Genomic DNA, 11,262 nt, shown 5'->3' on the forward strand with positions numbered 1-11,262 from the left:
CTTCCNTGAGGGTACTTTTTTCCGTTTGGTGAGCCACTGTAATGTTTTGGTGTACCACTTTCTACAATTGGAGTGTTTTTTCATTTTTGATGCACTCATAATATCTTTTTTTGTGTTCGCTTACACGAGTCATTTTATTGATTTAGTGCGCCTATTTCTATTTAACTTTATGGTTTTGTACCCACACACAGTCAGTCGGTCATCTTACCATCATCAGCAAGCCAAATTTTTCGGTGTGTTACTGTTTTTTGTTTGTGTGCTGCTTACCTCTTTTTTTGTGCCAAAATTTTGTCTGGTGTGCCCGCTTAGAGTTTGATGACCCAAATATGTATAGTTCGGTGTGCCAAAATCTGTTTCCCGTGTGCACTTTTTTGTTTGTGTGCCCTCTTATATGTGCGTGTGCCGGCTTTTTCATTGCTGTGCTGCTCAAAAACTTTGATGCCCTCTTTTCCACTTTTGGTGTGCTCGTTTTATGTCACACAATTTAAATTTCGGTTATATTTTATTAAAACCAAGGTGAGCTTGACAACCATAAAACATGTGCTTCTGTGTCATCAGAGAGCTGAGTGTCACATGAAGCAATATTAGAGGCCTTTGTCTTACTTCAAACGTAACCCTCCTTTTTAGTTAGTAGCAGAAGTTTGAGCAGTTGATAATAATGTGCTCTGGCTCAATTTTGTATTGTGTGGCCATCATTTCCTTAACAACTTTCCTTCCTTCAGCTTCTTCGGACAAGGCGATTTTTAGTCTTTACAACATTTCACAAATTCCAGAAACTTGTTGGAACGAAACTATTTCAAATATCGGGTAGTGCTATACGAAATTGAACTCAACAGTGAAGTATCTAATACTAGTAACAATCAATATTTGTTAGGACTTTATTCAGTTGCTCGCAACTTTGCCACAAGGATACATGTCTTGGATTTTCGTGGATGAAGAGGCCTCATTTTTCGTGCACACTTTGGAATACTGAAGAAAAGGAACCCATATTCCTTGGAACCCCAGGCAACACGGTTTCAATTTGGTTGAAAAATGGTAGACAAAGTTTTGGTGAGTGACCAGGGTTTCCGTCAAATATCCATGAAGTAGCTCTTTAACGTCAAAACAGATCCCATCAAGTATACTCTGTTCTTTATTCCGAGCGTAGTTTCGATCAATTTCACCCTCAATTATTTGGAGTCCTCTCTTCCTTAAGTCAGGTATTTTAGGTGGGCCAAACTGAGCTTTCTAGTGATGTTTCACGGAAAAAGTGTTATTACTCATTGGTTCCAGTAGCCCATTGTGTTAGTGCAACATGTTATGAAACCTGAGATCTTTCTCTGTTCCTCTTATTTTTCTAAGAAAAGTTCAAACATTATTAGAGTCAACGTGAACAAATCTGCTCAATCTGGCTTACTTATGCAAAAGGGTATCTAAGAAGAAAAGTATTACGCGCAACAAAAAAGACCTGTTTTAAAAATCATCGAGGCATTAGTAAAATTGAGACAACACTCACCCAGCCAACAGTATGATAGTGATTTCACAAAGTGGGCTTCGTTCAATAATAGGCCCTTAAGGCGGCCGGAACAACTAGGGAAAAAGGGACTGTATATGTTGCTAGACAAACTTCTTGTGACAAACTATAAATGGGAAAAAATGTGGCCCATTGTGTAGCTGGACAAATTTCAACTTTGTATCTTTATGATACACAACTCGAAACTCTAAGTTATCAAATTATAACAACTTGGCACTTCGGGCTCTTTTTGAAGGAGGCTAATTCATGACGACATTCTAATGTACTCAATTTGGACGGGTTTCGTGTATAAAGCGTAATAACGTTGTTTGTCATAACATCACTTCCCATCAAATGTTAGTTTCTAGAATGGTTTTCCTTGTCCGAGACACTGGTGCATTCATTGATTATGACCCAGATCAAGGCTCAGTTTCTCACGAAATGGCCATTCCAAATCTTGAAAATGTTGCGGGCAAAGAAATCATTCATCAAAGCTTCAAATGGGGATTCCTAGTATGTTGTATATTTGAGAAAACCTGTCACCAATGGATCTATGGTAGTGATTCGTGGTCAAGCTCCAGCGATTTATTGAAACAACATACACTTGTCAGGGACCAGACTGGCCTTGTAGGTAATACTCTTTGGGTAATTGGAGGACGACACTCAGGTAAGCATATCAAACCAAAATGAAATGAAGTACCACACCTACAGCGATGCTTCCGATGCCCACAGATACAACTGTTAGCTTCACAGAATACTTAAACACTGGCGGACAATGGACTTTGGGTCCAAATCTTCCCAAGTATCGTTATGTATTTGGAATAGCACCGGCCAAAGGCCCGTATGTTTTACTTGCCGGAGGATCAAATGGTTCAATTTGGGAGTCAGAAATCCAGCTTTACAATGTCAATCAAGGAACATGGATGACTGTTGGACATTTCGATATTCCAACCATCAGAACTAGTTGCGAAAAACATTCGTTAATCAATGGAACTGCTCTTGTCTTCTGCATTGGTGGCAAAATTGTCGGCACGAAAACGGCCAAAGCGGGCATTTACAATATAAAGAGCGGTTCATGGACCATCCGACCAGAATGGGATCTGCCCATAGCATGTGATGAGCCAAAGTTGCAAACGGTGGACGGAAAACTGTTCGTCTTTGGTGGAAACTTTGACGATGGGAGGATGGATCGCGTTTTGGAGTTTCGAGAAGACCAAATTCCGGTTTGGCAAGAACGGGCTAGTTTGCCCTTCGATAAAGGCTATATGATTCCTCTCAAAATTCCAATTTGGTATCCCAACCAGGATTAAATCGGATAGCTCTTAAACAATTGATATGATACCAAATCGAATTAAGATTGATATCCTCAATTAAACATGATGTAGTTGACCTAAAACTTAGGCTTAAGATTGAACGAGAACGAATTGGAAAGAGTTTGCTCAAAAATAGCTCATCAACATCTGCACATATCAACACTTTATAATGGCTTTTTTTTGTTCTAAATGTACACGGTGGTTATATTTTCTGGTTAAGTGTTTGCTCAAATGCCAAGACATCTAGATATGTTTTTCTTTGTCAAAGAGACAAAAGGAACAACTTTGGAGAAATACAAAAGTAGCTCAGATAAGCGTGTTAAATTACTTAAAGCGCATTAAAATGCGTCATTGAAAAAAACATAGTCAATCAGTATTAAACGTACACTTAGTTATGTATTGACGTAAAATTTCTTAAACTTCTATGTAGCAGATGCTCAGTTATTACAAGTTGAAAGTTGCATTTTGCACCTGAAAAGATAAAAAAAATGGCCTATTTATGTTTCCAGTTATTCCTAAGGCATATTATTGTCTTTTTCAATGACATGAGAAGATGTAATATTTTTCCATTTTCTTTAATATTTCTTAAAAGCTAAAAGTAGCGAAAAGGCCAACTAAACAAACTAAGATGTAAAATTGCCTTTCATCTTAGTTAGTTGCCGAAAGCTACATTGTCCTATTATGTTCCTGAAGTATTTGAAAGATACAAATGATGTACATATGTATACATTTTCAAATTTTTCACTTTTTGCAATAATTAATTTCTACGGACTAGCAATGTTTTCTTTTTAAATGTTAATAGAATTTTGTCAAAATTCCAAATTCAGCTTGATTGAAATTACAATTAACAAGTATGGTATCAAAATTATGAAATATTGACATTAAGTCAGTTTTAAGTTATATTGCTAACTATTTTCAGGTTTTTCTATCAGCTTTAGAAAAGTGAAATATATATATATATTTCAGGCAGAGAAAAAGCATATTTTATTTTTGGGGAATAGCTGTACAGCCGGAGCAATTTGTAGTCAAATTTGATGCAAACACATTCTTTGAAAGCCTGATATCTTATCGTTAGCTCAATTGATTTGGATAAAACTGTAGTTGGAAACGATAACTAGGGTTACTCCCAACATCTATTGATTACATTTTTAAAACAAATAACTCTTTTTAGGTTTTAAGTGGATTAATATTCTAATCTGAGCTAAAATCCAGGATTTTTTGTTTTACAAAAGTTGTTCTTTTGTGTTCCAATAACAACGAAAATCGTTATTAGAAGTCTTGACATTTGCACAAAAACTTTATCATTATTGTGGGTACCACCGTATGTAGTAACTGACAGATTTAAGGTAGAAGTTTGTAAACTGAGAAAACAATGAATTCTCCAAGATGAACCCTTTCAATATTGGATTTTAACTCGTCGCTAAACTGTAATGGGGTTCATGATCACAAAAATCCGTAGTAGATATATCATGCCACACTTTTTTTTCGAGAAGTGCCGTACATGCTCATTGAATTTTTATGACTTCTGTGATGACTAAATGATAGATTCGAACAGAAAATCACCTCGTAATAACCATGCAGCTCAGACTTTTTCCGTCAAATGAATGATGGAGCCGACCGTATTAATGATGATAATCACCGCTCAACTTTGGTTGCGCAAGTTTTCATGTGTACTTAAATCGTTCCCAAGCTCTGCTTCGTTTGACCCTCAATGACAATCCCCCTTTTTGACCCTCTATGTCAGCTCTCCCGTCACCAATTAACATTGCGTGTACAATGTCTCATGGATTCCCGCCTGTATTGACCTACTTTGAACTGTTTCACCTGCCGCTAATCTACGATTATCATTGCTATGCTTGTTTGATGAGAACTTATAAATAACATGTGTTTATAACAGCAAGTACACATTGCTGACCTGCCCATTGAGTGACCGTCGCAACAATGAACTCCATTTGCCATTCCCTTTTGCTCCTTCTGGCCCTATCTCATGCTCAACCATTGACTTTGGTGGAGCTTGAGGCTCGAAGTGAATGTCAACCAGGTTGGATCGAGCTCCCCGGATATGGTTGCTATCTCTTTGACTTGAATTGGAGCTTGGACTGGCTTCAAGCTGCTCGGAATTGTCAGAAACTCGGCGGTCATTTGGTAGAGATCGAGACTCAAGATGAGCAGAACGGTCTCACATCCATTGCCAGGATCATTGGTAGGTTTGCCAAGGCATTGATTGCAAATAAGCGAAGCTGATCGAATAATGTAAACCTCATGGTTTTTGGTACTTTCTCAGGCGAGGACTTCTGGATTGGACTCACGGACATTGGCCATGACGGCAATTATAGGTGGATGTATTCTGGCAACGAGGTCTCCTACACGAATTGGGCGGCAAACGAGCCCGATGGAGGCATCCCACAATCGTGTGTGATGATGTTTTCTGGCTATGGATACGACTTCGGATGGACGGATATTAAGTGCACAGAATGGAGCGCTCATCCTTTGTGCGAAGCCAACTACTATCAAGGTCGAAAAATGTATTGAAAATCCATTCCAAAAGAGAGAATCATAGGGACTGTCAAGCTTTCACTTCACGTTTTCATGAATATATTGACGATTAGTTTTCATCCTCCCAACACTTTCTGTTAGCATTCCTTGCATTTGAAACGGGTTTAGATTCAATCATAGCGTAGATAGGCACTCGGTTTTTTAACCGTTGGGATCAATCCGAATCGGAATCCAAGGCCGCTCTTCGTCGGTCAAATTTGACGGTGGTCTTTTGGGAAGCAATGTGTTCCGAGAACTGTTCCAGCAATCCGATCAGATCCTGTTCCGACATTTTGCCGGATACTTGGCCGGTCTGAGCCATGCGTACAATCGAGGCTTCAATTTGGGCTCCTTTGGAAGGTTTGGCCAACATAATGGTGTTCACTGATGAAATAAAACGAACAAATAAGTGTTGAAAAGAGAGGCAAAGCAAGTTGATCAGGGTCTTCTTACATCTGGCTCTGGCTTCTTGCGATAGAACTTGGGACAATATGGAATTTTTCATATCTTTCATTTGTTCTTGCTTCTCCTGGGCTGCTTGTTGTTGGGCTTGGGCCTGAAAACATCGAAAAATACAATTTTAAAACAATGTGCTCTTACTTTCGTTTTAAAACTCATCTTTGTTAATCCAGATCATTAATGAATCCTTTACTCTCCATCAATCACTTGGGATTACCTTAGTGAATTACGAATGAAACCTTTAATGTTGTGTTTAGGGGACCACAAGAAGAAATTGATAAGATTTAGTGAAAGAAAAGTGGCGAAAAATCAAATTTGCCGCCCTAATTTTGGGTTTGGGTGTTGCTTTCTACAAAGGAAGAATGGACACAAATATCACGACCAAAGCAAACTGGAGTCCTAAGCATTTACAATCATCTGTTAAGTTGTGTTATGTCCCAAAGGACACACCCCTAATCCAATATACACGGAGGGTTATATCTTCACGTCCGTTCTATTCAAGATCAAGATTAGGAGAGAGAAAGGCAGAGATAGAGAAAGCGAGACCAGAACTGCTACATATACGACGCATGGCTTGATTTCAAAATATTGCTGGTACAGATCAATTGTCATTTTTTTAATAAATAGTAACGACTTTTATCTTTGCTTTGTAAAGTGCAAGTTAATCAGCTGTGGCGGAAGTTTTAAATTAGTCCTCACCCCTAATGTCTCTTCGATTAGTTTAGTTCTATCTAAATAGGAAAATCTTCAACTAATCAATTGAGCACAACGTCTACAACTTATTCCATGACAAAAAACTTCATTGCATAGACAGTCATGCATGCGTAAGAAGCATTGGGTTGAAACACATGAAGGTTCTCGTCATGCTCACGTACATTTCCAGGTCCACCCCCCGGCCTTCCACCTTGTAGTTCAGCCATTCGGCGGGCTCGGATGGCAGCCAAATCGTCTTCTTCCATGGTATTGATGAGGAGGGATCTCGAATCGAAAGTCTTCTTGATGTAGCAGAGCAAATGTTGTGCTTGGCGACTTCCCGACAATTTGTTTGGCCCTGCGATTCACCTTCAGGGTCAGAGATTAGTCGAGCACAGCCAGTTCAGGGAAAACTCGGGTGTTTTTTTGAAACATTGAGTGATTGTGATCGAATGTTTGGGATTGTATTCAAAACGAAATGATTCAAGATGAAAATTTGTGACTTGAATTTTGCGTTATTACGATTGTGGACTTTGAAATATGGGCCCAATCTTGTCTGTCCAGGGGATTTGGAAGATTCTAGAGAAGATTTTGGAGGTTGCGTTTTGCTATCAATGCAAGGAGTGGCGTGTTACTCGCAAATAAAGATGCTTTTTTTTTCTTCTTTCAGAATATTCACTGTCGTATCGATAACGTGCTACTTTTGTTTATAACGTGTGACGAGCGAAAAAAGGATTATCTTGTTTTCTTACTGTGAATAGTTCGTTTTAAAAAGGAACCTTACGCACCAATGTCTGATGTTGCGTGAGTGAAAAGGTGAAAAGGTTACGCAAGGGATTTCATATTTTAAAGTCTGTTTGAAAAACTTACATTTACTCATTGTTAACACTGAATAATATGTCCTCAAATATTGAGGACAAGTTTGTCAAAGACTGAAAAAGAGAATGATTGTTAAAGGGTATGATAAAGGGTATGATAAACATTCATAAATTACACAATATTTCCAACATGTCCTGTTTGCATCCTTGTCAATGATGGATGAGTCATGGTTGGATTAGAGCCACTATAATAGAGCTACTAGGTTGGATCACAAAGCATCAACGAAAAGATGACACTGCAAGCCAGCCAAGCAATAAACGACATTTAAGTACATATGGGTGACATTTAAAGACTATTTGTGTGTATGTAGTCACTGACGGTAGAGGCTCCAGCCTTGTCCATTGGTTACTCCGTTGACAACCGGAAAATGGACTCTCGATGAGCGAGAAAATCAGCTATCTCCTGACCTATTCACTTTCTCCCTCGTGAGTTTAAGATACAGTCAAAAGATGTAGTCAAATAAATGAACATGGCTTAGTTTGGGTCCAAAGTCTGCTTTAGGGAACTTAAGAGAAACAACAGCAGTATCATCATCATATCGTTCATTTACTGTTTTGCTTTGAAATCAATCTGGCTCTTCGCCTGTGCTTGTGGTTAGTTTCTAAAAATGTTCATGAGTAAGCGCGACAGGAGTCGAACCTGGGACCTCACTCATTTTTTGTAATTGCAATTACCGCTACATACTATCTCTTACCAAAAGATGACTCGCCCGCCACCAGTGATTGACCCAGAACATTTGGGGAGAAGAAGCATTGCATTTTTGACAATGCAAAAATTCTTGTTTTTTTTGTGGTCTGCCTTTGAGACTATCAGCAACACTTTCTCCATTAGCAGCAAGAAAAATGGCGCTTTTGATTCGCTAGCTTCGTTCAAAAACAAAATATGCATGAAAATATGAAAAGGCTTTATATGATAAACTTGTTCAATGACACAAAACGGATAAAGCATATCTTGGCCGTCTCTCTCATGACCATTCTTCTTCCTTACAAAGCACTACAATAAACTGGTCAACGGTACTTTTTTGACAATAATAAATTGTCTACTCATTGCCGAAAAAAACATTTCTTTTGACATTTTGGCCCAATTTTTGACCTCATTTTGTGATAAACCAGAGTTTTTTTTAAACCGTCGTACATCTGAGTTAAGTCTTGGACGTCCCCCAGAATTAGCATCCGCTCAAACATATTCATACTGAGTGACGTCCGAGCGCCGAGGTAAGAGCGTTGAAAAAACGACTTCAGGGTAACCATGAAACTCTAAAACTCTATTAGATCATACTCAGTTTTCAATCGACCCGAAATGTGGAAGCACAAGGAAAATAATTTGTTCTTGCACTATTTTTTCCATTGTTAGAGGGAAAGTTTTTGGATAAATTGTAAGAATGCTTTTTTTTGCATTGTTCAATGTGCTGCCTTCTAATACTCGTAGGGAATACGTGAGCGTTGCTGATCTGGTAGCATCTTTTAAGTCAGACTTGGACACATTTTTAACGAGCATTCCAGATCAACCCTAAATTCAGGAACTAGCTCGGTCTGCCAACTCAAATTCGTTGGTAGACCAATTATCATATAAAGGTTAAAAGGTAAAAAAATAGGCGATATAAAAGATTTCATTTTAATAGTACTGGCGATTACATTCCCTATAGCGGAGATCCTTGAGCAACAGTCCCGCAAAACACGATTCAACTCCTCCCCAGAAACTAAAATGCTATATAATAGCCAAGATTGCTCCCTTCTCCAAGAGGATCTTTATAATGTATACAAATGGGTCGACGAGAGCAATATGAAACTAAATGGAGTTCCAGATCATGTCCTATGGCTCATCGACTTTCCCTCCACATAACCTAGATAATGAGGGAGCTGAGATTGAAGTTTTCTCTTGCGTCAAAGACCTTGGTGTCACTCTTCAGGATGATGGATAATTCAATATTCAACTCAGCTAGAAGGTAATTAAAGCTGGTCAGATGGCAGGCTGGGCCTTACACACTTTCAAGACTTGGGATACCATCTACCAATCCATTATACAACCCCATCTTGACTCTGCCTCATTAATTTGGAGTCCATACCTTATTGGCGAATTGAACAAAATGGAGAGGATACTCCGGCGCTTCACTCGATAAATCGCAGGAATGTCTAAACTCTCCAAAAGGGTTCGACTTCAACATCTACATCTGTATACGTAGTGTGCACAAGAGAAACGAACGGTACGTCATATCACATGCTTTTAAATGTATCCATCAGCTGTCCAGGGAATTAGTAACGAAATTACAGTAATTCGTTCCTTTTTTTCGAAAAAGGAACTGTAATTGCATTACAGTACATTTTAAAATTGTGTGATTGTAACGACTCAAAATCTAAAAGAATTACTCGTTATTCGTTCCTTTTTGAGCTTCCAGAATGGTCTTTAATTTTTGTTTCTCTCGTGTCAGCTGGGGAACCTTCAGGCTCAACAGAAATTGCCATTTTTTACTAATTCCATCCAGCATATTCTGATCAATGAAAGTCAGGGTTGGAAATTGTGCTTGCTCTTAATTACTCTGAGGGTGGTCTTGGTTTTTAATCTGAAATTCCATTCGACTGAACATCTGATTCAGTACTAAATGTCAAGCAAAAAAATATCTCCTTGGCTTGAATATGATGCATCAAATTTCCACGACTTAAGGGATGGACTTCTTACAGCGAAGCTTTACCGATTTGACAATGTCTAATGCTGTTTTTCGATGATGACTTTTGCAACATTGTTTTAAACCTTCAACAATCATTATCCCCTCCAGGCTCCCAATCTTGACTCCTCTAAGCATTATGATGCGATACATCTTGAACATCTATGTCAAGATGAAATGACAAGGCTCATTATTGAAAAATTTTAACACGAAATCTTCAAATGTTGTTCAATTTCTATTGAGGAGAATGGTCTTGATGGGGTAAACTGTAAACTGAAGGTTGAACAAGTAAAAATCCGGACATCAAAAATGGTTACTTTCTCAGCCGTTGCAGTTTTTTAGAACCTTCATTAATAGATTAATAGATAATCACACAAAAGGATAATTCTTATCATGAAATAATCAAAAAAAAGTTTTATTCATCTTAAAAGGCCAGAAAACTTACTTTCCTTCTGATCCTAGCCATCAGCTTTTGCATGAGAGAAGAATCGATCTTCCCGAATGCCTACTGCTATTTAATGTTCCATTGGTCTTTGATTTTGATGGTCAAGTTTGATTTTCTTCAGAACTCCTGCGAAAATGACGGATTTTCATCAATTGAACAAATTTCTTGGTTCCATTCCTTCAGTACTACAATCAATACTTATTTTGTCTTGTTAATACTATGTCATTCTGGCCTTAACTTAGTGACAACTTGCCAATTAAAGCCAAAACAATGTCTCTACATTAAATTGTGTTGACTGTTGCGATCTAGTCCAGCCTAGCCTTCTAGGACCTTAACTCTGACCTTTCTTTGACCTTTTGGACATAAGATTGAGATTTTCTGACCTTCATTGCCACATCTGTGCTTCAAAATTGAAATTTTTGAAAATATTGAATAACTTTTGCATCACATTTGAGATCTTATCAATATGCATTTTTATCATTTCCAGGCTTTCTTTGTACGCTCAGGGTTGTTATTGAAGCGTTAATGTACGTTTGATAATGTCGATTTTGTCAAATCCAACTTTTCACAAGGTTCTTACACTGACATCCTTATTTTTAAGGAATTCGTGCAGGCTGAAATTCTGGCGATGTTCTTTTAAAGCCTCCAGTGTCTCAACTCCTGAAAGAATTATTTTTTATAAGTTAAGACATTTTCCCCAAAAACAAAACGATATTTCAAAACTGCATCGAGGTATTTTTCTTGTCAATTACAAGCAATATAACATGCTTCTCAGTGTCCGGAT

General features: G+C 38.1%; 2 protein-coding genes across 2 annotated transcripts; one reads left to right on the forward strand and one right to left on the reverse strand.

Moving 5' to 3' along the window:
* Positions 1-4,684: 4,684 nt before the first annotated feature.
* On the forward strand, positions 4,685-5,431 carry LOC131883828 (perlucin-like protein). Its single transcript, XM_059231407.1, has 2 exons — positions 4,685-5,008; positions 5,090-5,431. Exons 1-2 carry the CDS (start codon positions 4,747-4,749, stop codon positions 5,335-5,337), a joined length of 510 nt encoding a protein of 169 aa, XP_059087390.1. The 5' UTR covers positions 4,685-4,746; the 3' UTR covers positions 5,338-5,431.
* LOC131883829 (programmed cell death protein 5-like) lies at positions 5,374-6,872 on the reverse strand. Its single transcript, XM_059231408.1, has 3 exons — positions 6,675-6,872; positions 5,794-5,896; positions 5,374-5,724 (listed from the first exon to the last, which is right to left on the reverse strand). Exons 1-3 carry the CDS (start codon positions 6,756-6,758, stop codon positions 5,516-5,518), a joined length of 396 nt encoding a protein of 131 aa, XP_059087391.1. The 5' UTR covers positions 6,759-6,872; the 3' UTR covers positions 5,374-5,515.
* Between the last annotated feature and the right edge of the window lie 4,390 nt (positions 6,873-11,262).

Source organism: Tigriopus californicus, chromosome 7, assembly GCF_007210705.1.
Source record: "Tigriopus californicus strain San Diego chromosome 7, Tcal_SD_v2.1, whole genome shotgun sequence".
Lineage (NCBI taxonomy): Eukaryota > Metazoa > Arthropoda > Copepoda > Harpacticoida > Harpacticidae > Tigriopus > Tigriopus californicus.

Bases quoted from the DNA above. Each gene is read 5' to 3' on its own strand.
- LOC131883828 (XM_059231407.1), top strand. From the start codon at position 4,747: ATGAACTCCATTTGCCATTCCCTTTTGCTCCTTCTGGCCCTATCTCAT. The intron at 5,009-5,089 runs GTAGGTTTGCCA...GTACTTTCTCAG, and splicing joins ATCCATTGCCAGGATCATTG to GCGAGGACTTCTGGATTGGA.
- LOC131883829 (XM_059231408.1), bottom strand. From the start codon at position 6,758: ATGGAAGAAGACGATTTGGCTGCCATCCGAGCCCGCCGAATGGCTGAA. The intron at 5,897-6,674 runs GTACGTGAGCAT...CGATGTTTTCAG, and splicing joins CGGGGGGTGGACCTGGAAAT to GCCCAAGCCCAACAACAAGC. The intron at 5,725-5,793 runs GTAAGAAGACCC...TTATTTCATCAG, and splicing joins GCAAGAAGCCAGAGCCAGAT to TGAACACCATTATGTTGGCC.